This window comes from Rhinatrema bivittatum, chromosome 5 (genome assembly GCF_901001135.1).
Source record: "Rhinatrema bivittatum chromosome 5, aRhiBiv1.1, whole genome shotgun sequence".
NCBI classification, from domain to species: domain Eukaryota; kingdom Metazoa; phylum Chordata; class Amphibia; order Gymnophiona; family Rhinatrematidae; genus Rhinatrema; species Rhinatrema bivittatum.
The window spans coordinates 353,798,152-353,826,135 of record NC_042619.1 but is presented as its reverse complement, the minus strand read 5'-3'; the positions used below and the strand labels follow the sequence as shown (position 1 = coordinate 353,826,135).

General features: G+C 44.1%; 1 protein-coding gene across 1 annotated transcript; it reads left to right on the top strand.

Moving 5' to 3' along the window:
* The first annotated feature begins 62 nt into the window (after nt 1–62).
* F10 (coagulation factor X) lies at nt 63–27,521 on the top strand. Its single transcript, XM_029604668.1, has 8 exons — nt 63–508; nt 8,726–8,886; nt 13,388–13,412; nt 14,235–14,348; nt 18,078–18,209; nt 23,922–24,181; nt 25,618–25,735; nt 26,759–27,521. Exons 1-8 carry the CDS (start codon nt 439–441, stop codon nt 27,322–27,324), a joined length of 1,446 nt encoding a protein of 481 aa, XP_029460528.1. The 5' UTR covers nt 63–438; the 3' UTR covers nt 27,325–27,521.
* Nucleotides 27,522–27,984: the final 463 nt, after the last annotated feature.

The window sequence follows — 27,984 nt, the reverse complement described above, 5'->3', positions numbered from 1 at the left end:
ATTTCTTCTTTGAATCCTGCAGCTGTATTCCCCCCCCCCCCCCAGCCTTCCTACACTTCTGTCTGCCTCTTTCGCACTGGACCCTGCGTTATTTGCGCCCTGCCTGCAGTGTTTGTCTGTCCGCTGTGCCCTTTTTCTGATCTGATAACGCCGATCCAGATTTTCCACGGGCCAGCAGGCTGGGCTGAACAAAGTTTTGAAAGGATACCCCTGCTGACAAAATTAGAAAAAAAAAAGATTTCCTCTCTGACCAGAGCCCCCTAATCAGCCCCAGGACCAAGTGTCCGGCGCTTGGAAGAAGGCTCGAGGTCTGAGGCACAAAAACAGGAAATCTCTGGCCAGCGAGCCTTTGTCTGTTTTGGGTTTGTTTTTTTTTTTTTTTTCTTTCAATCTGTTTTGAAGAGGTAGAGAGAGGACTGCTTTGGACAAGAAAGTAGGATGGTCAGCCGTGTGTGGTCAGTCCTGCTCTGCACTTTGCTCGGGGCTCTCCTGCAGGCAGAGGAACGCGGTAAGTCAGACGCACATTTCTTTCTGATCCCAGTTTCCCAAGGATTGTTGTTGTTGTTGTTTTGTTTCAGCTCCTGTCCGGCTACAGGAACGCTTAAAGTGTGAGATCAAGGCAAACCGTCTCTTTTTTTTTTTTTTTTTTTTGCTTATATGTGAGGTGAGGGACCTTTTTGAAAGGGGGCGCACAAACGCCCATACAAGAAAATTGATGTTGTGTGGCTCTTGTATAAAGCATTGCACGTCCTTTTTTTCTGATGACAAGTTTATTTGTTTTAAAACGTGTTTATATACCGCATGATCCTACAGTCTGGTATATGGTGTAAGCACTTCTGTTTCTGTGGTCACTGATTAAAAAAAAAAAAAAAAAAAAAAAAAAAAAGGTATCCCCCTACACTACATCTTGTTTGTTGACTCTTATTGCCATCTGGTTCTACGTCATAAAAAAAAAAAACATGGCCACCCCAGTCCTGATTTCACTCTTTTGTGACCAGGGACTTGCAGTTCGGATGGTCCCATCGATTTACCCGGACAAACACAACCTCATGCAATTCGCCTGTTTCTTATGGCTCGGAGCCAGGTGGCAACCTTGACTACTAACACTGCAAGCACAATACTTGACAGATCACCCTTCGTTTTCTGCCTGAATGTTTATGCTGCTTTCGGGTCTTGCCTCTCTGCAAGTCAGTTCCTTCCAATCCCTTATTGAGCACATTTTGAGCAGTGAACTTTTTTTTTGATAGTGTAGAGGGCAGTTTTCAAGAGCAGGTAATTACTGGCTAAAAAGACCTTCTGAGAGTTGCCCACCATCGACCCCTCCCATCTAAAACTGTGGGTGGCATTCCACCATGTGTGCACTTTTAGGTGCATTAAAAGGAGGCATTTCAGGGGTGGAAGGGGCGAATTTCAGTTAGAGGAGGAAGTAGCATGAATCGATAGCATTTTCAAACCTATGCCCATTATTTTCCATGCAAAGGGGTACCAACAGGTAGAAATATCCACATCCCACTATCCCTTGAAATTTCGCTCGAAGAGCACAGGTAAAAACCTCCGGAGGACTTTGCAGCAGCACAGGCTGTTTCAAAATGACCCCCTTAAGGCATTGCTTTGGCTGGTCGGCAAATGGCTTTTGCTCTGCATTTTCGATGTTGGCTATTTCAGGAGTGGGTGAAAAGTGACGTGACCGGTGATTAAAGAAAACTTGGCTGATGCTGTCAAATTGTTACAGTTTTGTCTCTCTGGACGAGGGTGTTGGGTTTGCTCGCAGACTACGTATTGTGCAACGGCTCTTTTCACTTTTGCAAAATTAGCAAGGATGGGCAGGGTCCCAAGAACGAGGTGGTTGCTGTGTCTGTAGGTGAAAAGGCCAAGATAGCTCTCCTCCTGGTTGCTTCACCCTTGGGTTGGGTACAAGTTCATGGACATGTTCCGTGGGACAGATGGATCTCGGAGAATGAAAGAAAAAAGGGGGCAGGGCGTGCACACAGACCACTTCCAGAAACAGAGGGGGGAAGAAAATAACAGCTTAAAAGACTGACGGGCGAGAAAGACAAAGAATAATTTAAGGAGTCGTTCCTTCAGGGGAGGGCGGAGTCGTCATCGGTCAGACCTGCAAGAAAGAGCTCCAGGGGCCCCAGGTATTTTGTGGAAAAGCTCTCAGTGGAGGTGTCAGGAATACAAGCCCATGACTTGGGAGAAGAACATTCTGTGCCTTAGAGTGGTGCATTTTAAGGAATGAATGGACCAACAAGAAGTAAACAGTCTTTCTAGCCACACCTTGAGCGAAAAGTTTTTTAGACCAGCCTTTGCTGTTGAAACCCCAGAACAAAAATCAGAGCCCTGCAGAATTCCCTGAGGGTAGCAGAGCCTTTATCTGTTACTCCTGGGGAGATTGTGCACAACGGCGCAGTGCAGAATTTACCTAGAATTCCCCTCTCATGTAGACTTTTCAGTTTTGCCAGCAGAATGTGGAAGGATGGGAGGAAAAGTAGTGGGGAAAAAACTAAGCAGTGGGGTCCTCCCCAGTCCTCCCCTTCTCCTGATGGCACCCTGGAGCCATCGTCTCCTTCCTGCACTGTTCAGCTCTCAGAGAGTGTGATCTGCGTTGTGCCTGAATTCCCCTACCATGCTTGCCAGAGTTGAAGAACAGTGCGGGAGATTCGGCCCTGGGTGACCCACACTCAGAGTCAGACGGTGCAGGAAGAAGAAGAAGGTGCCCTACAGAATGAAACAGGAAGAGGTGAGCGGGGGCACCAGTTAGAGAACCTGGCGGAAGCTGACAGCTGGGAGTGGAGAATGACTGGGACTAGGTCGAGGGGAGAGAAACTGGAAGGATGAGCTAGGATTAGGGTGAGAGTGGGAAGAACTATTGGTTACCTAGCACTCGTATACAGATGACATCCAACTGCCCAAAGCCAGATGAAGTCACCTCCATCCTCAACAGCTGCCTAGAGGAAGTACTGAACTGACTATGCCTAAATAAACTAAAACTAACCTACAGAAGGACAGGTGCTATGAATCGGGAAGAAAATCCCCAGTAGCATGCACTTGAAGGGTGACCCTTGCAGGAATAGAGCTCGCCCTCATGGCAAAAGGCAAGAGGCTTTCTGCTAGACTCAACTTACCATCAAAGTCCAAATTCTAGCCGCAACAAAGTCAGCCTTCTTCATTCTCTCTTCTATGGCCCTGTGTTTGCAATGATTATCCAAGTCATTATCGCCCATCTGGACTACTGCTACTCACTTCACCTTGGCATCCCAAAGAAACTAAGCCAGTGCCTACAACAATGCTGTGGTATGTACGGTGCAAAACGTTAAGCAAATTCACTAGTATTAATCCCATCGTAAAAACTCTACCCTGGCTCCCAACTCTCTTCTGTTCCAAGTTCAAAATACTGGTCCTGGTTTACAAGATTAAAAAAAGCTAGGCTGCACCCTATATAAACCAGTAGCTCACCCCACCCAAGCCCTATAGCCTTCTAGGCTCAGTGACACAAGCCCACTTTCTCAGGCCAGAGCCAGAAACAAATCTTTCTCAGGAGCAGCAGCAACCCCTTGGAACTTGCTACCATCCAACATTAGGGTAGCACCCAGACTCCTAATATTCAAGAAGCTGTTGAAAACCTGGCTTTTTGAAGCAGCTCTTGGGCCAAATCTGTAACTCAAACCCCTCTAGGGTAAAAAATAAAAAAAAAATTATACTTCAATCAACAGATACTCCTCCTCTTCCCCCCAACCCTAAGAACATAAGATTTGCCCTTACTGGGTCAGACCAAAGGACCAGCAAGCTCAGTATCCTGTTTCCAAAAGTGGCCAATCCAGGTCCCAGGTACCTGGCAGGATCGCAAGGGGTAGGTAGATTCCATGTTACTTACTCCAGGGATAAGCAGTGGATTTCCCCTTTGATAAGTTGCTGTCCCTCTAAAAATGTGCTATTCCTGTAAATCTGAAACGCACACTACAGTTATTTGTTTTACCTTAATTATCTTAACTAATGTTGACGGTCCTGAAGGGCATATATTGTACCTGTTACACGAACGTCACAACCCTGCCGGTTTTCTTCCTGCCGACTAGTACTGACTTTATTATACCCTCGCTGTGGTTTAGCTGTTGCACTATGTACCCACTGTATGTGTATGGAATCTACTCTGTACCCGTTGTAACCGAAATCATAGCTTATCGTAACACGCGTTGGACTCTGGGGCTGGAAAGGTGTGATAACTAAACAATGATAATGATGCTCAGCGGGGTAGGAGAGGGAGTGGCTGTTGAAGGAGGTGAACTAGGGAAGGGAAGAGAATAGTGTTACGGGGAGAAGCTGGGTGAAGGAGGAAATAATGTGGGATGTGCTGGGGGAGGGGGGATATAGTGTTGGCGGGGATGAACAGAGGATAATCAGGAGAAGGGAGAAGAGACTATTGGGGAAACAGGCTGGAGGAGAGGGGGAGAGAGTGTATTGAGGGGGAGGGGAACCAGCCGATGGAGAGAGAGTGGGAGGATGAGCTTGGGAAGGGGAAGAGAGTATTGGGGAGGATGAGCTGGGGGGAGGGGAGGTGGCAGGAGAGAGCGAGAGCGTGTGCAGAGGGAAACTGTTCTACTGCCTTATCATTAGAGCTGCTGGTTTTTGGGGGGGGGGATTTTAATTTGGCAAACTGAAGAGCACAAGAGAAGGTACAGGCAGAAATGAATTTTCCCAGCAGCTGACATGTGTAGCAGCAACAATCAGGGACACCACTTTGTTGCCACAAGTATTGCTACTTGCAGGAAGTTAGCGCTCCCTGTAGCTTGGAGACCCCCCCTCAGGCTCTGCAGACTGGTACATTAAATCACCAAACACCAAGAGGTCTATATTCAGAAGCATTTAAATGAATAACAGAGGTTATCCAGCTAAATGAATATAAGAGCACTTGGCTGGCTGTCTTATTAGCCAGATAACTTAGGGGCGTTTGGGGGCATTTCAGGGAGGCGTTGTGCCAGCTAAGGTAACCAGCCAACTCTGATATTTAGTTAGCCGGATAACAGAGCTGCTTCTGTCTGGTCAGGCCATAGAGTGGCCCTAGAGTTAGCTGGCTACCTTTAAGATAGCCGTCTATATTCAATAATGCGGCTGCACTGTTGCATAAACCTCCAGAGTCAGCTGTTAGATTACTTTGCTGCCTGGATGGTGACTGAATATGGACCTGCAGAAGCCCTGGTTGTGGTGCACCATTAATGTACCTCTGGGGGAGTTCTGCACCACAGACATGCAAATTCTTCACCTTTGAGTAAGAACGTCTTTTTCTGTTTTGAAGTATACATTTGATTATGGTTCAAAGAAGTGGATTATATTATATTATCTTGCTAAAGACAGTATACAGAATTAGAAAAGCATTCTGCACAGAATTTTTAAATCTTTTTGCACAGATCTCTCTCATCAGTAATCCTCCTGCTAGAGATGGAATGAGTTTTGAATCATACTGGGGGTTAGAGAGGTGCTGGGTGCCTTGTGGGAGCTCCGCAGCTCATTTTGAATTTCACAGGAGCCCCTCTGCAGCCTATCACCAAACATTTATGGGTCAACAATGTACCTTTTCTGCTGTATATATATATAGAGAGAGCAGTTGTCTACCCATTTTAGCAGGAAGACAACTGCTGCCGTTCACAGGGAAACCCACCCGTGGTGTTTCTTCTTGAAAATGAATGGCTGCAACCTGCCTGTGCTAAAAGTGTCCGCGTGCTTTGCACCTGCTGTTTGTGCAGATGATGGGGGCTGGGCGTGAAAATTGAGTGCATGCACGTCGTTTTACCCCTTCGATCTAAACCCGCCCATGGGAATATGTCTCTGTTCCATGGTCAACGGGGCACACACTAAGGAAGCCCACGCTTACTTGTAGCCACTCAAGGAGATTGGTTTTCAGATAGGTCGTTTTACCTGGCTAAAACGTTATTTACCTGTGTGATGGCTTTGAAAGTGTGACAAAGATCCTGCTGTCACTAAGGTATTGAAATTTCTTACACTGAAGATATAGATATATATAGATATACAGTTCCCGATTACTGTGTAGGTATTGGGAGGAAAGCATCAGGCAAATTTACTTTATTAAATTGAGAATCCTGTTTCTTCACGTGAGGTTTGATTCGTGGTATACGTTCCCCGCGGTCAACCCGATTTTCTTATATATGGCAGTTGATTAGCACAGCTGGGCGGTACATTGAACCCGGGCACACCTATTTACAAGGCAGCCAGCGTTTCTTTCGGACGAACAGTGCAGCCAACAAGAGTGACGCTTCTTCCATGTCCTAAATCTACATTGTTCAAACAACTTGAACTGGTTCATTGAGCCACTTGGCATTTTAAACCTCGTTTTTGGTTTCAGCTCCCCTTGCTTCGGCATGAGCAGAGATCATAAGAGTCTTTTTGGGGTGTCCAAAATAATCAGGGTTTCCCCCCTGAGGAAGCCGCCTTGGCCAAACAAGGGCCTTGTTGGGGCTTAGTAACATCTGACCCAGTAGGAACACAATTGCTATATGAATATTCATCTGTTTCAGATGACAAGGAATGCTATATTTGGGTATCACCCTTGGTGAACCTTTGTATTCGTAATTTGAATTGATTTGTCAGAATGTATTAAACTTGTAACACTGTTAATTTATATAAATATATATATATATATATATATATATATATATATATATATATATATATAGCATATAGTTAAAGAAAACAACAGGCAAATGCAATTACTAATTCAAGTACATACAATATATATAAATATATTTTTGGGGGGATGAATGGAATAAATTCATACTTTTCAACAGAAATCATTGAGTTCAGGGCTAGATCAATGATCCAGTGGCAGAGGCCTGGCTTTGATTCATTGACCTGCTCCTCAAGTTGGCTGGTGCTAATTGTTCTGTACAGTGTTTCTAGTTCTGAGAAGGAAGACGACTCGGGCATTGCTCAACAGTAGCCTCTATCAGATGACTAAACAGCAAAAAAATGCACAAAGCTCCAGAAAGAATCGCAGAAGGAATGTTGGGATATTTGCCTAGGGAAGGGCAAAGGAAAAACGAGTAATCAGTTGGCCAGGATTGATGGTGAATGACACCATCAGTGTCAGGTCCCTCCTGTTGTCAGAGCAATTAGCAGGACTGATAATAGGTCCTCTTTGGAAGGCTGAAGGAAGCTAATTAGCAAACGAAAAAAAAAAAGAAACAGAAAAGAATCTCAAAATAATTCACTTCTGTGTGAAATAAAAATACCGGATTACCAACAGAATACTTAGATGTCATTTTGTTCACAGAGATGTGGTAATTTAATCTGTATAGTGCGAGGCACACAAAAAAGAAAATCTGCTGTTTTTGGAGTCTTTACAATAAATGATGCCACCGCTAATAAGCCTAGAGATCGTTACTACACAGCACAATACTGCACAAAGGCCACTTCATGTGCTAAAAGGGCAAATAGTGGATGTTATTTTATTTAGGTATTTATTTATTTGTTTTTGTTATTAAAACATTTATAGATCACTTCTAATTAGGACCACCAAAAGCAGTGAACAGAAAATAGAAAAAAAAAAAAAGATACATTCAACAAACAAAATTAAATAAAACCACATGTCAACAAAACAAAGTGAAGCACATAAAATACAGTAACACCTCTTATACTAAACCTCCAAGTGCCCCCCCCCTCCAACAGCAAACTCCATATTACCCCCACGAGGTCCTGGAAAAGGCCCCTCCATTAACACTTCAGAAACAGACAACTATGATTACATGTATTATTTGCTCTTTTTGAGGGTAATGTTCAACAAGCCCACATATTTTATTTGGGGTAAAATCTGCGGATACTCTTTATCTGCAGATTTTAGCCTTGAATTTTTCAAAGCATAAATCCACTGTGAAAATTGGTAGGTGTGTATGGAACCAGTGCCGATGTGCACATACAAAGGAAGGTACAACCGATTGGGAGCTTGCATAAATTTCTGCATGCAATTAACTGCACCTTCTTTTAATAATCAAATGTATGCTGGTAAAGCATGTCACCTCCCTAATTCCATCCCTCTGAACGTCTCTGTGCATTATGTGGCTAGATACACACACAATCACTTTTGAGTTTACTTTCATGCGTAGCATAGCCTATTGGGTACATGCAAAAAAACTGGGATTTATGTACATAAATCCTTTGAAAAATTACCCTGAATGCACAAAATGTATCTATTTGCTTTGCAGTAGTTGTATGCATGCAAAATTTTATTTAGATTTATAATTGATGAGTCAGCACAATGCAAAATCATGCAAAGCAGCTCATTAACTATGCGCGGAGATAGTTTTGCACAAAATCTTTAACCACACCTCGATGAAGCCCAGTTACATTTATTTTTTTGCAAAAGGTTCTGTGGAAAGACTGCGTGTTTGCATGTAAGTCTCAGTACCAAAATAGTGCACGCTAAACTGGAAATAGTGCACGCACTCTTAGAATGTAAAAGAAAAATTCCGGACTGCCTAAGATTAATAAATAAGAAAGAATACATTGCGGTGATAGTGCCTGCTCCATGTCAGAGATGAGCAGCAGGACGCCACAGGTTACCTGAGCTCCTAGAAGGAGGGTGAAGAGGTGGTGACCCCCAGAGCGATTCTGTCACATCCACAATGCATGTGGAAGCGGAAAACATGCAGGCTCTAGGTTTTCTGATTAGAAAAAAGTGGCGTTTGAACCGACAGTGTAATTCTATTTCTTGCAGTCTTCTTAAAGCCAGAAGGCGCCAATGCTGTCTTGAGGCGGATGAGGCGTGCTAATTCCCCATTTGAGGAGTTTAAGAAAGGAAACCTGGAGAGAGAATGCAGGGAGGAAATCTGCTCCTATGAAGAAGCCCGGGAAGTGTTTGAGAACACCGATGAAACTGTAAGTTAACAGGGCAGGTTAGGCCCCAGCCCAAAAGCTTCCCATGACATTTCCCCGCGGTTTATTTAAAGATTAGGTGAAAAATTGGACTTATGTTATTTATAGCATTTTAGCTGAGATGACCGGTTTTATAGTTTTGCCTTTTATAATTTTGTTGTTTCGAATATTTAAAATGTCATTTTCAGTCATCTGTATCTGTTCTTAAATCGATTTTATTGTATTATTGTTATAGTTTCCTGCCTTAAGCACTTAACATCTGTGGAAGAGTGAGAGATAAATTGAAGCAAATAAATGAAATAAGGTCAAGCAGTATAAGTCTTGGCAGATGGAAATCCCAACAAAAGAAGCCAATTTAAAACCTTTTTCTTAACATCTTCAGCGATGCTTTGGAAAGGCTTTCTGTAAATACTATGGCTATAATGTTAGCTTTTTCTCTCTAGGCTCAGGGATCCAGATTTTAATCGAGCTTCTTCACGATATTCGTTTTGTAGTCCTCTGCCCATCTCGACTTCTAGTCAACGCCTAATCTGTTTCATAAAGGGAGTCCGCGTACGGATCCTTCTCTCTTCAGTGAGGGAGAGGTTGGCGGGGCGAAACATTCGCTTGCATTTCCTGTACTGTGTGGGTATTGAGGATTCTGCAAAGGCCTCTTCCAGATTCAGTCCTCCTAGGGCAGCCTGCCCAGGGTGCCTCACAAAAAACGAGACTACCTGAAAGGTTACATTTTCGGATAAAAGCGTAGATAAAATAAACAAGTAAATCGCTTTTCACCCCATGTAAAACGGCTTTGAAAATCACCCGGATAAAAATGAGGATAGATAAAGACCATTTGGCCCACTGAGTCTGCCCACTTTCCTTCCTCACTTCCTCTCGACTGCCTGCGGTCACACGGATTCCCCAGTCTCTAAGCACACACTGGCTCCCCCCATGTCCTCCACTCGGCCTCTCAATCCTACTGCCACCACTTACTTCCCTTGACTGTCCAAACCATGCCCATTGTTGTTGGCCACTCCCTACAGGTTACACTAGACTTATTGGGAGCCTAATGCAACCAAATCTCTGAGGGGGGAGGGTCGTAACCATGGCTGCTCCACGCCGGTTACCCCAGCTGTCTTCTCAAAAGACTTCAAACTAAAAAAAACAACCTGTTACACAATGAGTGAACCAATATGTAAAACTATCAAGTTTGGGCCTCACGTTGAACAAGCTGGAAAAGATGAGTTATCGTTTGTGACTTAAAATCAGTTAGAGACAAGGCATCTTCTTGTACAGGTGTTGGTGGTTTATTCCATTTGGGTGGTGGTCAAAAGAGAAATACAGGGACGTGAAGGTTTGCTTGTTTAAAGGTGAATTTTAAAAGCCCAGCACGCGCATCGTTTGGGAGATGTGCGGAGACGTCGGGCTTGTGCGCGCCGACCAGATTTTAAAAAGTGCCCGGGTAAGTATGAAAATGCCGCAGTGCATACATCGCAAAGGTTTCCGAAAAAGGGGCAGTGTGAGGGCGTGGTCTGGGCAAGGTGTGGGTATTTCGGGGCCTGGACAAGAGATGTGAGCGTAAATACCTAACCCCCCCCCAGCGCGTGCTGAGATCCCCTACCATGTAACTACTTCCGCTATGGTTGAGCCATTTCCGAGGGGTTTAAAGGGTCTGGGGTAACTGCAGGGGAGGGTAGGCTATCAAACCAGGGGGGGGGGTTGGAGGACCCAGCTGTTAACTGGGTGAAGTGGTGGATGAACTGGTAAACTGGGAATGGCGTGGGCGCGCGCACCCCCATTTTAAAAGCCCGCGACTTGCTCGGTAGAAGCGGGATTTGCATGCCCACTTAAAATTTGGCACTCGTGAGCGTGCACGTGTTATAAAATGGCCGCGTCCCTGGGCGCGCAGGCTGACGCACACGTGCGGTTTGGAAGTTACCATCTTATTGTGTGGAACACAGAGAAGGCAATGCGGCTGCGAGCAAAGAGAAGCGAGACGGAGCAGCGAGCAATAACCTAGATCTACGGAGGGCAGAACCCTAGCTATTTTCATAAGTAAATACAAAGCGCCACCGCCTGCCAATGCGGGGAGGAGTGTGATAAAGGTTCATGAGAACGCAGAGGACGATTATAACGAGGTCCGTTTTCGAATGGATCTGACCAGCCAAGTACAGAATTAGCCAACCGGGTCAAAGCTTTCCCAGAATGGCAACGGCTGAATGGCTTCACTTTAGCCGACCTTAAGTGAAATGAAAGATAAATGTAGCCAACCAAATTCTAGGTGGCCCCCCCAAGGGTAGGGGGAGGTCGGGGGCGGAGGAGAATGTCCATAAATTGCAGCTCCTAAATTTGATCAATCAGAGCTCAGGAATCCTCCCTGCTACCAAATAAATGTGAAGAAACCCTGGCCCTCCCAAGTACTGATCCACTTCCCTCCCTGCCAACACCCAAATAAATGATTTAAAAAAAAAACAATATCTTGTCCTGGCACTGAATGTAAAAAAAAAAAAAAAAAAAGAAAGTCCTGCAAATCTTTTATCATGTACGTACTTCTGTAACCCACTGAGAACGCCAGGCTATACATTTTTAATAAAGTAAAGCACAATAAGACCCAATCCCCTTTCCGAAAGACAATAAAAAAAAAATGATTCCCAGCCCAATCTCCTCCTTAACCCCAGCTCCTGATAAATGTAAGATTCCACCCCCCCCCCCCCCCCCTTTCTGATACCTAAGAGCATCTCCCAGCAAGGGTTATTTTTCCCTATATGCAGCACCTTGCACTTGTCCACATTACATTTCATCTGCCATTTGGATGCCCAATTTTCCGGTCTTGCAAGGTCCTCCTGCAATGTATCATAATCCACTTGTGATTTAACTACTCTGAATAATTTTGTATCATCCGCAAATTTGATAACCTCACTCATCATATTCCTTTCCAGATCATTTATAAATATATTGAAAAGCACCGATCCAAGTACAGATCCCTGAGGCACTCCACTGTCCACTCCCTTCCACTGAGAAAATTGTCCATTTAATCCTACTCTCTGTTTCCTGTCTTTTAGCCAGTTTGTAATCCACGAAAGGACATCGCCACCTATCCCATGACTTTTTACTTTTCCTAGAAGCCTCTCATGAGGAACTTTGTCAAACGCCTTCTGAAAATCCAAATGCACTACATCTACCAGTTCACCTTTATCTATATGTTTATTAACCCCTTCAAAAAAGTGAAGCAGATTGGTGAGACAAGACCTCCCTTGGGTAAATCCATGCTGACTTTGTTCCATTAAACCATGTCTTTCTATATGTTCTGTGATTTTGATGTTTAGAACACTTTCCACTATTTTTCCTGGCATTGATATCAGGCTAACTGGTCTGTAATTTCCCAGATTGCCCCTGGAGCCCTTTTTAAATATTGGGGTTACATTTGCTATCCTCCAGTCTTCAGGTACAATGGATGATTTTAATGATAAGTTCACATTTTTACTAATAGATCTGAAATTTCATTTTTTAGTTCCTTCAGAACCCTAGGGTGTATACCATCCGGTCCAGGTGATTTACTACTCTTCAGTTTCTCAATCAGGCCTACCACATCTTCTAGGTTCACCGTGATTTGGTTCAGTCCATCTGAATCATTACCCATGAAAACGTTTTCCAGAATAGTATCTTCCCAACATCCTCTTCAGTAAACATTGATGTAAAGAAATCATTTAATCTTTGCGCAATGATCAAGGGTAAGGGGCACTTACCCTTGATCATCTAACAGTCCAACTGACTCCCTCCAAGGCTTTCTGCTTTAGATATATTTTTAAAAGTTTTTACTGTGAGTTTTGTCCTCTATGGCCAACTTCTTTTCAAATTCTCTCTTAGCCTGTCTTATCAATGTCTTATATTTCACTTGCCAATGCTTAAGCTTTATCCTATTTTCTTCTTTTGGATCCTTCTTCCAATTTTTGAATGAAGATCTTTTGGCTAAAATAACCTCTCTCACCTCCCCTTTTAACTTCCAAAACCCCCTTAGTTTAATATCGTTTCTTCCCCCCTGCTAGCCCTGACCTTTAAAGCGGGTTGATCTGCCTGTGTTTGTTGTATCACTTACACGTCATCCATAGCAGAAATAGTTATGTGGCGGGAGGCGATAGCGCGTAAGTACTTACAAGCTCATTTCAAGTTAAAATCCTGAAACCGCCACGCCACGCCACACCCCCTTTTCGGAAACTTTCCATTTGTGCACACAGCGGCACGTGCATGTACATCCGGACGGCTTTTAAAATGTGCTCGGCGCACACCAGCCCAACACATTCATGCATCCCCTAACTTCGGCTCACGTTGGGCTTTTAAAACTCACATTTATTTGTTTTGACATTTGTTTAAGTAACTTGAACTCTTCAGCAGCTTTAAAGATGCGTCTGATATTTTTACTCTCCTGCTTCTGATACCAGTCAATAAAACATGCAGATGTTTCAAAACTGAGGTACTAATGTTTGAATGGCTGATCTCACTCTAATTCTTTTTTCTTCCCATATAGATTAAATTCTGGAATATCTATGTAGGTAAGAAAGATCTGAAGCTGCCTTTTGACACTCTCCTTTGAAATGCGTTGTTGTGCTATTTGGGAATTTATAAGAAATAGCCCTAGGAAGCCAGCATATCCTGATTAGCAAATTAGGGACTGTAGCAGGATCAAAGAGACTAGCTCGAAACCCTCACCTACATCACTTATCATGAGAACCCACCTACTCGCTTGAGCAGGAGTGAGCAAACTATCTGAACTGTGGCTCTCCCCCTTTCCATCCATGTTATTGGTTGGGCCTTCGTCCCCAAGCAGAGTTACATCATATATAAATTATGTCTATCTAAATATGCACACATACACTCATACATGTACACACATACATATACACACACACACACAAGGTATCCTGGATTCCTGGCCTGGTGTCAGAATCCCTATCAAAGAATCAGCTGTTGACTTGTTTGCCAAGTTGTAGGCCACCACGCTGCCAACCAGCAGCTCAAAGGCCCCAGTAAAGATTCTCTTCAAGTCGCTGAAAGGAGCAAACAGATACACACACACGCGCGCGCGCGCACACACGCAAAGAGGCAGAGACACCACATCCAACTAAGCACAGGAAGGCGGGCAGGCACACACCAAACCCAGACAAACACCAAAACACCACCTCAGAGAGGGGCATAGACAAAGCAGGCACACTGAGATAAAAATCAAACAAAAAGACAATATCGCACTGAGGTTAAAAAAAAAAGAAACAGTCGGCATCGTTGCCTGCAGGATTCTCACTGCTGCCTCTTAAGCTTAAACTTTTTATGCCTGCCTGTCTCAGTGGAAATCAGTCTGAAGGTCATTATCTCTGCAGATGGCGACCAGTGTGACCCGAACCCTTGCTACTATGGAGGATCATGCACCGATGGGATTGGTGGCTACACGTGCCTGTGTCTAGCAGGGTTTGAGGGCAGAAACTGTGAATCCGGTAAGCGACTTTTCTTATTGCTCTTTTTTACTGTATCGTAATTGCGAGGCTAAAAAAAGGGGGGGACTTACCTTGCTGTGCGTGGTCCAGATGTGGCCCTTTATGTAGTGCCGAGGTGTTTAGAATCAACGCGGAGCAGTCCATGCAGGCCCACTCCAACCTGCCGCCACCCCTGTGGAGCGCCAAATCTCCTGCGCCTTGTGGATAATAAAAAGATTATAACAGATTCAATATTCGCTGATCAGACTGCCAAAAAGCTAAAGCTCAAAATATCAACTCGTCTTAGGGTGGCTTAATTCCTGTCTCTATCACCTTTGGTGTTTTTCCTTCTCATTCTTTCTTTTGTATATTTTCTTTCTTATTTTCTTTTTTGACAGTAAATGATGTGCCACTTTTATAATGGATGCGCTTCCCTCTTTTTCTAATTCACTCTTCGGCTGTTCATATTGCAGTCACAGTTAATCAAAGTCGTACCAGCATGGGCTCCTGATAAGCCTCAACCCGAGCAGTAGCCCGGATTTACATGGATTCATAGTGGTGGAAGTAGATAAAATCTTGAAATACTTCTATCTCCTTGACTTGTTTGTTTATTTTTAAATTTTATAGTCCGCTAATCCACAAATCTTAGCGGATAACAATAAACACACACACAAAAATCATCAAAATACATGCAGTCAACAGAACTTAAGGGAGTACAAACCACACCAAGTAAAACAATAGAATATAATCAAAGAATGTACTTGTATCTTTTATTTATAAACAACTTTGGGGTCAATGCAAAACAGTTCGCTCAGCCGAGTGCAATGTCTAACCCATGGTTTGAAGTGCATTTTGGGGACACGTCCTCCACAATCTCTTATGCTATAATGGGATTAACGCATCCAAAAAGCACTTCCAAACCCCGCGAAACTAATAGCACTCATCACATGCAAATGCATGTTGATGAGGCTATTAGTTATTCTCCCCAAATCTAAAAAAAAAAGTGTGCCTGTCCCGCACATTTTAACGTTAATTTCTGAGCATCCCAAAAAAATGTACAGAAAAGCACACAATACTGCTTTTCTGTACGCCCTCCGACTTAATGTTAAAATGTTAAATGTTAAAAAAAATAATGTTAAATGTTAAAAAAATGTTAAAATGTTAAATGTTAAATGTTAAAATGTTAAAAAAATGTTAAAATAATGTTAAATGTTAAAAAAAAATGTTAAAAAATGTTAAATAAATAAATAATGTTGTGGCGATATTAAGTTGGTGGAACCAAAAGATTTTTAAAAAAGTGCCGGCGGTCAGGTTAGGGAAACGGACGCTCAATTAATGAGCGTCCACTTTCCTAACCCACTGACGGCCACCTCTCCTGGGTGCCAAGGAAGCGCTAGGGGCGCACATTTTTTGGTGGGAAAACATTATCAAAATTAGGAGGAGGCTAAGGAGCTGTGAAAAAGTTAAGGAAAGTTCCCACATTTTCAGAAATCCAAAGACTGGAAAACAAAATATCTTATTTCCTTTGCACTTTTCCTTGCCCTCATTGCCTCATCTGTAGCATTGCACATTGGGGGATGCCTTCACAGACAAAACACTACTACTACTACTACTACTACTACTACTACTACTACTACTATTTCTACTACTACTACTACTATTTCTACTACTACTACTATTTCTACTACTACTATTTCTACTACTACTACTACTTAACATTTCCATAGCACTACATGACATGCACAGCACTGTGCAAAAGACAATCCCTGCGCAATAGAGCTTACAATGTAATAAGACAAGCATCTAGGACAAGAGTCTTGGGGCATTTCATAAAGTAAGACAATGATTAAAAAGAAAATAAAGTTAGTTAACAAGACTAAAAGCAGACAATCGGGCATAAGATTTAAAAGCGGCTTCAAACAGGTGGGTCTTTAGAGGGGATTTAAACACGGCAAGAGAGGGAGCGTGACGCACCAGTTCTGGAAGACTATTCCAAGCACATGGCGCAACCTGGTGGAAAGCATAAAGTCGGGAATTGACGGTAGAGGTGAAGGGCAGAGATAGGAGTGGCTTATCCGACGAGCGGAGTGCACGAGGAGGGGTGTGGAGAGAGATAAGAGAGGAGAGGTAATGAGGTGCTGCCAAGGGAAGGCATTTGTAGGTGAGAAAGAGGAGCTTGAACTGTGTGAGGGAGCTGAAAAGGGAGCCAATGCAATGACTTCAAAGGAGCGTAGCAACTTTGAAAGATAAGTTGAGCAGCTGAATTTATGACAAATTGCAGTGGAGTGAGATGGCTCACCAGGAGACTTGTGAGGAGCAGGTTGCAATAGTCTAAGCGGAAGGAGATGAGAGAGTGTATAAGAGAGGTGTATGAGAGAGGTAGTGTGTTCAGAAAGGAAAGGATGGATTTTGGCAATGGTATAAAGAAATTAACAACATGTTTTTGCAGTGTTTTGGATATGCGTAGAGAAGGGGAGAGAGGAGTCGAAGAGGACTCCAAGGTTACGGGCTGATGGGATCTGGATGACGACCGTGTTATCCACAGAAACAGAGAAAGGAAGAAGAGGGGAGGTGGGCTTTAGGGGAACGATAAGGAGCTCCGCCTTGGCTATGTTGAGTTTAAGGTGGTGGTGGGACATCCAAGCAGCAATGTCAGACAAGCAGGCCGAGATCCGGGACTAGATTTCTGATAAAACTTTCTGATGTACAAAGATAAATCTGGGAGTCAGCATTTGAATGATTTTATAACCCATGAGAGGAAATCAGAGCACCAAGGGAATTAGTATATCGTGAGAAGAGGGCCCAGGACAGAGCCTTGATGCACATCGATTGATAGTGGAATGGCAGTAGAGGAGGAACCACCAGAGGAAATGCTAAAAGTGCGATGGGAGAGATAAGAAGAGGACCAAGACAGGACAGTGATTGAAGACAAAATGGATTAGATTGGATTTACTGGGGGCAGGTGGGAGAGTAAGCTTCAGGAGGCGGGGCTACCATAAAATTATATTTATCAGGCAGGATGGGAGGCTTTTTGAGTGTATAGATCCACTACATTTTTTGAATATTTTGGGGGGCTTGGAGAGAAGGGATCGGCTAAAATGGCCAACATTTGTTTCACTAAGGGTAGGGTGATAGACCAGGTTGGCAGGCCTGCTGGATTTTATTTTGTTTGGATTGATTGCTGCTTAATTGGCTATATTATTTAAATATAGCTTGTTAAGGTAAAGTTATCCAGGAACACACTTTTGCATAACTTTCAAATCTAATCAGCAATAATCAACTTTAGCTGGATAGAGGGTTATTCATTTTCAGATTTTTTAACATACTTGCCGCTACTGTTATTACTCTCCACTTTCAATCTGTAGCAATTTTAGGAGCCTTGGGAAGATGACGAGTTGAGTTGAGTGTCCTTGGCCTTGAGCCTGTGAACCTCCAGTTTAAACAAAGATTTTGGATCTAAAAGATAAACCATTCTAGATAGGCCTGTCCTAAACATATCAAATGTTCATTTTTTTAAATTGCTACCTGCAAGACATGACATATGAAATAATTATTTAAATTTGTGGACTCAATTATCAAATTCTCTCAGTCACTTATATTTAAGGTTCCCGTACAAATGATGTCTTTAGTATGCAGTTAATGTTCTCCTCCTGCATGCTAGGAACATTAAAATGTATGTCTGTTTCGATATTAATGAGTATATTTTTCCTGATTTTGATCATGGTATGAAATAAATTGGATCTCTTTCAGTTATACAAGAACTCTGCAGCTTGAATAACGGCGGTTGCGATCAGTTCTGCAAGGTTACGGGAAACAGTGTTACGTGTTCTTGCACCACGGGATATGTGCTAGAAGAGAATGGCAAGTCTTGCAAGCCTACTGGTAAGAGCCAGCAGGAAAATGGGATGTTAGCATTGTTTACAGAACGTGGGCTGCTGAACTTCATGTATTCTTTTCACTTGGATCTGACAAGACTTATCAGGCTGTCCTTTAATGTTTTAAAAGTGAGCTATCGTGGTACTGAATTCGCACATAGCTTGGAGACAAACAGCAGCATGGTGGAAGCTGAGGAGCAGGATCTTCAGCTTCATGTGGTAATTCGACCCTATGGGTCGTTGCTGAAAAAAAGAGAAGACATCGTATAATACTGGTATTAAGCCAAAGAGTTTTGCTTTAATGGCACTTGTTAGTAGTGGTATATATAATGTGGCTTTGTTTACCATGTTGTTTTTATTTTATGAGTGTTTTCTTCTGTGCCCCAGGCAGAACGTTCGATGTGGTGGGCTATACATTTTTTAAATAAATAGAATTGAAGCTGTGGGTTAACTCTATACAATGTCTCTAGTCTCCCGTGATTCCACCGCCACGGGAAGGGCAGCAAAATCTGACTCTTGCTATGGAATTCCCCATTGCTCGCAAAATCGTCTCAGGAGGTGAAACTGGAAGTAGTGATGATGGTCCATGCATCTCTCATCCTCTCCTCCTTGTGCTCTGATCCAAGCTAGGCGATCAGAAAAGGGCAACGGTGACGCAGTGGCTGAGGCTGCTTCCTGCTCCCCTGCTGCCCTGAGCTGGAGCACAGCAGTTTGATCGGCATGATTGAAAGACCATCACTCTGATACCCAGCTGCACAAGAGGCAGTGACTCAACACACCCTTGCTGTTCTTTTCTAGCCATGAAACCCATATCGATGGGAGGTGAGGGGAATGAAAAGGGGTGATACGAATTTGTTAGGGGAATTAGTGATAAGAATGGCGGTAATGCCAAAAAATAAGGAATAATAAAAACCAAATAGATCTTGGACACCAGAGAGTCACTCAAATAGACTAATTTTGTATTATAATAACTAAAATTCCAATTCCATTCAGATTATATACAGGGATTTAGATATTTGCATGAATTTGGGATCGCAGAGAGAATTTGTAAACCGAGAGTAAGGTTCTGCTAAGTCGTCTTTGCAAGAGTAATACAAGAGGACTTACTGGCAATTGGCCATACTGCTTCTTGTGGATCAGATGGGTGGGAGGTCAGATGATGAGTCTATGCCTGAACTTGCTTCATGATAATGATGACGGTGATGACAATGCTCAAGTTGCTTTGTCTTGTCTCAAATATCTTTTCAGCAGCATGTTCCTGCCAGTCTGATCTCCCCTCATCCCCCTTTTCTCTTCCTCTGGTTCCCCTTCTATTCCTTATCCTTGACCCCCATCCCCTGCATCTTTGATTCCTCTTCCCCTCTTCCCAACATTCCTTCTTCATTTCCTCCCGATAATCTCTCTGCCTCTCCTCTTCCAATTCCCAGACCCTTTTGTCTATCTTTGTTCTCTAACCCCGCCTCAGTTCCCAGCACCAATCAATATGATCCCTCTTCCCCCCCCCCCAAAAAAAAAGAAAAAAATAAATTATCCAGATAAAATAAGTGTCAGAAAATGCAAATCTATGCATATGTGTGCAAAAATGCTGCTGAATTATCGTAGAATTTCAGAAAGATTGTAGCAGTATTTTCTAACTCTCGACTCAGAATCTACCCTTGAGCTGCCTTAGGAAATTGGGGACAGTGGCTATAGAAATCTGTCCCTTCATAGGTAGAGGTCATATAAACGCTATATCTAATGTACATCCATTACATATTCTATAATGAAAAAAATCTGGAAAGATCATGTCACGAGTTTTTCCACTGGGCTCCAATATATGCCATGTTAAGCAGCGTTTATCACAAGGTATTTAAGACCCAAATATGCCCCTATTACAATTAGCTGCTTGTTTCATGCATGAATTTTGCAAATCCATGCAAAGCAGCTAATACCTATGCTAATAAAATAATGGGACTGACTTAGAAAAAAATCTGTTCCGTTATTTTATCGCATTTGAGGGCGGTGTAGATATTTTACCGCAGGAGCATCGGGACTCTACCATGGGCCCCCCGATGCTCCCATGGCAAAATTTAAAGAGCCCTAAGGCCCAAAACTACATCCCTCCAAAGTTTAAAAAATCCCCCCATGGGGGCTCTTCCAAGACCCCTACCCACCTCCCTCCCCATCATCTCTCAAGGCAGAGGGGACCCTAAAAGCAAAAAATAAAACTATAGTTGCACAGTGAAGCTTTGCCCTCCTTCCCAAACTCCTCCCCTTTTGTCTAATACCCCCATTCCAACCAAATCACTCTCTCCCCCCCCCCCCCCCCCCCACCATCTGACACCCCCTGGCCCCTCCAGACCCCCTTCCTTCCCAAAATAAACAGAATCTCTGGTACTTAGTGGGCTCCCCTCCCCTTACTTCAAAAAAGGACCTGGTGGTCTAGGAGGGGCCCCTGGACTCCCTTCCCCCCCCCCCCCCATCTGCTTGAAGAGTCATTGGTGACTCAGCAGTGGCCTGAAATACCCCCCTAGCTCTGGGCCAGTCGATGTGCGTGATAGGGCAAAAGCTGGTCAATGCCGTTGTGAAAGATACTGACCACTGGCCCAGAACTAGGGGGCACCGCGCTGAGCCACCAGTGAACCTTTGAGAAGACGGGGGATTGGGAGTCCAAGGGCATTTTAGACCTCCAAATCCTTTTTTGATGTAAGGGGAAGGGCAAGGGGGGGGGTCCCACTAGCCACCAGGGATTCTGGTCTATTTTGGAAAAGGGGACCGGCAGGCCAGAGGGGTGTCAGATGGTGCAGGGGGATATTTGAAAGAGAAGGATTTGGAATGGGGGGGGGGTTATACAAAAGGGGGAACGGGTTTATGAAGGGGCGGGGCATCGCCATGCGACTACAATGTAATGTTTTAACTCTTGGGGTCCGCGCTGCTCTGAGAGACAGCGAGAGGGGATGGGTGGGTGGGTTTCTCGAGAGAGAGAGTGTACCCAGGGGAGAAGTTTATCACTTTCTGGGGGGGGGGGGATATTTTTTGGCCCTCATGGCTCTTTAAAACGATGGCGGACCCATGCACAGTGGGCTCCTACTGCACATTTTTTTAGGCCCCGCCTCATTATTCTTTCTGAATTTTTTTCACGAGAAAAAATAGCGCAAGGATAACTTCTCAATATTTTCTCGGTGTGGGGCGCAATATCGCAGGGACACTCCCTCCGCAATACACTATCACAGCTTGATAAATCTCCCTATAATTTTGTACTCGAGGCAACAGAGGGTGAAGTGACTTGCCCAAGGTCACAAGAGGCAGCAGAAAAATGTGAACCTTGGCTTTCTTGGCTCACAGCCCGAAGCTTTAACCACTAGACTAATCCTCCACTGGAAAAGTGTACATACAACCACCACTCACACCCATACACACCAACTGATCCTCTCCACGCATATCCCTGACCTCCTCCCACAGGCAAACATACCCTACATACATGTACACACCCTCCAAACACAGAGACATCCATTCAGTCTCCCCCATGCCCATTTCACATGAATCACGCTCCTCCCCATATAGCTGATACTCACCCTCACGTACACTGCCGCACACCCCTCCCCGTGTCCCTCTACTGATGCACTTCTACAAACGTAAACCACTCCCAATACACACACCACACACTAACACTCCCAGGGCCAACATCCCTACACACACCTACACAGATGACTCGTAAACACCAGTGGCGTGCGGTGACATTTATAGCAGGGGATTCAGCCTCACCTCCACCCCGAGTCACCAGCAGTCTCGCACGTTCAGTTCTCTCTCCCCTCCCCCAGGCTCCTTCAATCTCAATCGCTCAACCCCCTTCTCCCCAAGACACTGAAGATAGTTGGAACCCATATACGGCATTAGGTTGACCATTTTAACATGTATTGGGTGTGGGCTTAGCCCTCAAAAAGGCATGAATAAGGAATTACAATATAGTAATCCTCCCATATCAAAACAGTGCTCAAGCAACAACAACCCTTATCTATGAAAAGGCAACCCTGCAAATATTACACCGGGCCCTAAACACCAATACACTAGGAATTTGCATTCGTTTAAAACAAAACTTCAAAACGCGATGAATAAGGCTAATTTGTTTCATTTGGGGGGGCCCCAAATGAAACAAACTGTATTCGTTTGTTTTGTTTTGTTTTAAAAAAAAAAATGCATCGGGCCTAAGTCTAGGCCTGAAGCCAGAGCCTCACCTAGAACATAGGCCGAGGCCCAAAGCAGGGGCCACAGTCTAAGCCCTAGGCAAGGCCAAGGCACCGGCGCCATGTTTGGGCCTAGGCTGAGGCCCAAAGCAGAAATACCGGGGCCTCGGTCGAGACACCCCCAAAAAAATGAAACTTACCTGATCTGTCGGGTATCCTTTGGGACGTGGGTCATGGCGATGGGGCCTGGGTCCAGGCTGAGGCTCCAGTGTCAGAACCCAACCTTGAAGCTGGATCAAGGTCTGATGCCACGACCTAACCCAGGGCCAAGTGCTGATGGCAGGGCTTCGGCCCGGACATAGGCCTGATACAGCTACCCGACCCGGAGGGCAGGTCCCGACACAGAGAGTGTGGATAGAAATTGGCTCATCAGTGTTCTTTTTTTCTGTCATTAGATATTGTTTCATTTGTGGAACACATTATTTTTTGGGTGGTCTTTTGCCTATTTTTTTCTTTCACACACATATATATATATATATTTTTTTTTTCTTTCATATATATAGATATAGATATATATATAGATATAAAGTCCTGGATCTAGATGTTGGATGTTGTGGCTCTCAGTGGCTCTGAGCGAGATATAGATATATATATAGATATAAAGTCCTGGATCTAGATGTTGGATGTTGTGGCTCTCAGGGAGACGTGATACATGGAAACCAGGGCTGGGGTATAGTTATCCCGGCACTATATATATAGTGCCATTCCTTCCTCCTTTCTTTTTGAATAGTTTATAGCCCGGGATAACTATACCCCAGCCCTGGTTTCCATGTATCACGTCTCCCTGAGAGCCACAATGTCCATGACTGCCTCTAGATCCAGGACTTTACTCGTATGGACGTTACTCTTGGTTCCCCATTTCAATACAAGTGTGTAATGTTTTACTTTTCTGAGGGCTTTATTACTTGACAGCTTTCTTCACCCATTCCCAATGATCCTAGTATAAAAGCCCTTCTCGATACACTATGCCCCTGCTTCCTCCATCAAAAGCATCGGCTGCTCAACTGAAAGTCTTTTTGCATTTTATGATCTGAAAGTTTCAAAATAGTGTGACGATGCGGTGGCGAGAAGCAGAGGGAATGTCAGGGTGCACAGGGAGCAGAATAATCACCAGGGGAAAAAAAAAAAAGAGAGGTGTTAATGTCTCCATGCAAATCATTAGTGGCTCCTCATCTGGAATATTGCATCCTATTCTGGAAGCCACATCTCTAGAAGAATATCTGCAGAACAAATAGAACTGAGGCAGTCTAAGGCAGGGCTACCATTAGCCCCATGAGGTGGCGAGGAACTAAATGTGTACCCAAGAGTAGTTGTAGGGGATTATGATAACAGACATTCAGATATCTCAAAGATATAAATAGGGCATAAGAGGCAGTATTTGTTTTCTTTTTTAGTGAAATAAGGAAGCCGTGGAGGTCACGTGCAGTAGAATATGATGATCCTTGTTATGGTAATAAAATTCAAAAACTGCTTAAGATTGCCTTAAATTCCCACAGAACCGTACTCATGTGGACGAACAACAGTGAAGAGGCTGGCAAGGTCAGTGCTAACTGATGTAAACGTCCATTTAAATACCACCAAAAGCCAAGACCTGCAGTCGAATCACTCAACGGGTCGTGAAGACATGCAAAGTTTAACGAATGCCACAGACTCTGTGGTCAGCAATGAAACAGCTTCCAGCACCTCGGAACCTACTGATGAACTTACCAGGATAATAGGAGGGAGGGACTGTAAACCTGGTGAATGTCCTTGGCAGGTAAATATTTATCACTTTTCAGTGTGTCTTACACCAGGTGTTCATATAACTTGTTGCTAAATGCAAATACGCATGTGACGCTCTTCTGGCTTCGCTATAGATCAGACTAGGAATGTTCCGGCATTGGGGGAGGTCCCTGGGAAGCGGTATCGCCCAAGAGTGATGGGGGTGGTCCATCCCCCAAATAGTGACTGACCAATAGCATCACTCTAAGGGCTGACTCCAGAAGTCGCAAGGGGGGGGAGTCTGAAGAGTTCTGGAGCGCTAGAAGTTCAGAAAAGCACATTTTGGAGGGTGTCTGAGGTGAGGCAGCAAGGGGGAGGGGGGGGTCTGTCCTCTGGCTTTGGATTCCATCTGATTTGTAGGATTCGAGGGATCTCTGGTAACGGCAAAGGGTAAACCCAGAAAAATTAAATCCTGAGGGGAAACGGAGAGGATTTATTCTGGTCAAGCCAACTACCAGCGAGTCATTTTGGCTCTCTTCCTTTCTATTATGGTAGCTTGCCTCCATCCCCCACCCCATTCTCACTGACTGTGTGCAACACAATCTGCCGCTTTTATGGCTCCCCATGCCAGCGTTTCCCTTTTCCACACCCAAGGCGCAGCTACATTAAAGAGAATGCGTGGCACATCAACCTCCACAGAGCAGGCAGTGCAGACACGGAGAGGACTCGTGTATGGCCAAAAGAGCTAGGGAAGCACCGAAAGCCCCACTAGTCTCTCTTCCAAAACAGGAAAGAGAGGGCAAAGACCCACAAATCAGTGCAGTGTGAGCAGCCGGCTTAGTTAGTTACCGTGGCTGCCGCATGTGGCTGACAGAGCGCTTTTGCTGCTGCTCCTAGAATTCATTCTCCCCATGTCATTCAGGCTTCAAGGACTCAGACAGGGAAAACGAGGAGAGGCTGTGTCTGCGCTATGTGTGCTGCACAAAGCAGGTCCCGGCTATCTCTGCCCTGCCCGCTGCCCATTTACCACCACGCTCCAGCACTCATGCTGTAGCTAGGATGAGGCAAGCACGCTAGGAGCTCCCTTCTGAGAACACGTGAAACTAACGATCATCAGATTTAGAACAAAATGAGGGAACTCTTCTTTTTCACTCAGCGCACGGTCAAGCCAGGCAGTTTGTTGTTGCCAGAGGAGGTGCTCAAGGCGACTAGCGTAGCACAGTTTAAAAGAAGTTTGCACAGGGTGCTGGAGGAAAAGCCCGTAAACCATTATTAGATAGGTAGTTGTGGGGAAAGCCAGTGCTTACCCTTGGGGGTGAGTAACAAGAAATAGATCCAACCGTCTGGGATCTGCCAGATATTTGTGACCCAACCTGGCTACTGTCAGAGACAGGGTGCTGGACCCGGTGGACCTTGGGCTGACTCAGCATTGCATATCTTATGTCCTTACGAGCTACAGCCATTTTTATTCTGTTGTTTCTTTCCTGACAGGCTCTTTTGGTGAATGAGAATAATGATGGCTTTTGTGGAGGAACCATTTTAACACCAGATGTTGTACTCACTGCAGCTCACTGCATGAACCAGACAAAATACTTTAAAGTTGTTGTGGGTAAGACATTTTGCTGCATTTTTAAAGATGAGCCTCATCATGGTTCTTGAAAATGCCTAAATCGCCAGCATGTCCGTCCATCATGCTCTAAGCCTTGCCTAAGTCTTTATTATTGCCGTTCCACTCCCCTCTTGCTATTCATATGCAATACTCTTTTAAGGAAGAAAATGCACTCGCTACGTTTTATTTATTTATTTGTGGCCTGGCGGCTTCCTCCTGCTCCTTTTTTTTTGCTTCCAGGTCAACTTAGTACTTGTTCCAACTAGCGCTACACCCACAAGAGCTTTCATTTACAACTACACGGGGATTTTCCTTCAGATTTGTATTCCCTCACCTTTCCTCCCTCTATACCTCAGTTATTTGCCGCGTCATTTCTTAGCAGGGGGCCACCAGGGAATGGTGAGAATGTGCCACCTGACAGTCCCCCCACGCTCCCGCACCGAGTGGGGGTAGCAGCACGTTTGGAAAAGTTGAGGCAAATGGATAGGGCTGACGGAGAGCAGGGAGAGGAGGAAGGGAGCAAAATTTGGTCAATCCAAAGCATCGGAAAACTTTGAGCCAGCTTGTCTCACTCTCCCCTCCATGCTCTCCCATCAGTGCTGGGCTTGGGAGATGTTACCATTTTAAGTTTTTGAGAGAATCTCCTACCTATCTACTTCAACGAATATAAATACATCATGATTCAATACTGAATCTTGCCCTCAGGGCTACAGTATATATTGACAACAGAAGAGTGCACGAGAAGAATGAATACAGAACTGAAGTTTGAGCTTAAGAAAGATGCAAAAAAAAAAAAAATAAAATAGAAATACAGCCATAATAAAAAAATAAATTTACAACATTTAATGCAAGAAAACCCCCAAAAAAATGATAAATATAATCTATAGGACAGAAAAAGGAAATAAGACCAACAGAGAGAAAGAGGAGGCGAATTGATATTTTGAGGATTCTAATTAATACTGCTGCTTAAATGTTTGTTCTGCATCAACCAACTGTATAATTCTACATTTAAAAATCCAACAGGGGAAGTGGACACCCAGAAGAAAGAAGGCACGGAATCAGTCCATAAGGTGGAGAGAGTCTTTATGCACCATAAGTTTGCCATAAAGACCTACGATAATGACATCGCCTTAGTCAAGTTGAAGGAGCCCATTACCTTCAGTCCGTACGCTATTCCTGCCTGCATTCCTGACATGGACTTTGCTGATGATGTTTTGATGAAGATGAAAGAAGGTGTTGTGAGCGGGTTCGGGCGCCTGCACGAGAAAGGACGGGAAGCCACCCTACTTCAGGTGCTCCAAGTGCCATACATCGAAAGGTCAAGGTGCATTGAGTCCAGCAGCTTTGACGTCACGCTCAACATGTTTTGCGCAGGCTTTGAAACAGAAGTGAAGGATGCCTGCCAAGGGGACAGTGGTGGCCCCCATGTCACACCGTACAAAGGCACCTACTTCATTACTGGTGTCGTCAGCTGGGGAGAGGGATGTGCACAGCAGGGAAAATTTGGAGTTTATACAAAAATATCACGATTCATTAAATGGATGAGAAACGTAATGAAACAAAAAAGCAATGATAGCCTTCAAGGTTAACTGGGAATGCAAGCATCAGTTCTATCTGTAGGCAATCGGGGGTCATAGCAAGGATCGATTGTGAATTCTTCTTCCAGATCTATATATTCCTCTCCTGATCTTACATCCTAATTTGTTTTTTCAGTGTGATCAAATGTCTGACAAATTACTGTGTATCAGCCAAAGCACATTTCAATTAAAACACATACTGAAATACCTGCTAGCTCACTCATTTGCATGTTGCCTTGTTAGATCGTCACACACTCTTCATAAATATTTTTCACTGGGATGTCCAGAATGAATGCACATGCACTATCAAGTATGCTGTGAGTGTTGCACTTTTATTAACAAACATGTGGATAAAGGTGAACAGGTGGATGTAGTGTATTTGGATTTTCAGAAGGCATTTGACAAAATTCCTCATGAGAGACTTCTAAGAAAAGTAAAAAGTCATGGGATAGGTGGCGATGTCCTATCGCAGATTACAAACTGGTTAAAAGACAGGAAACAGAGAGTAGGATTAAATGGACAATTTTCTCAGTGGAAAAGGGTATACAGTGGAGTGCCTCAGGGATCTTTACTTGGACCGGTGCTTTTCAATATATATATAAATGATCTGGAAAGGAATACGACGAGTGAGGTAATCAAATTTGCAGATGATACAAAATTATTCATAGTAGT

Coding starts and splice junctions, on each gene's coding strand:
- F10 (XM_029604668.1), top strand. CDS start 439: ATGGTCAGCCGTGTGTGGTCAGTCCTGCTCTGCACTTTGCTCGGGGCT. Junction 8,887..13,387: donor TTGAGAACACCGATGAAACT/GTAAGTTAACAG, acceptor CTTCCCATATAG/ATTAAATTCTGGAATATCTA. Junction 14,349..18,077: donor GGGCAGAAACTGTGAATCCG/GTAAGCGACTTT, acceptor GATCTCTTTCAG/TTATACAAGAACTCTGCAGC.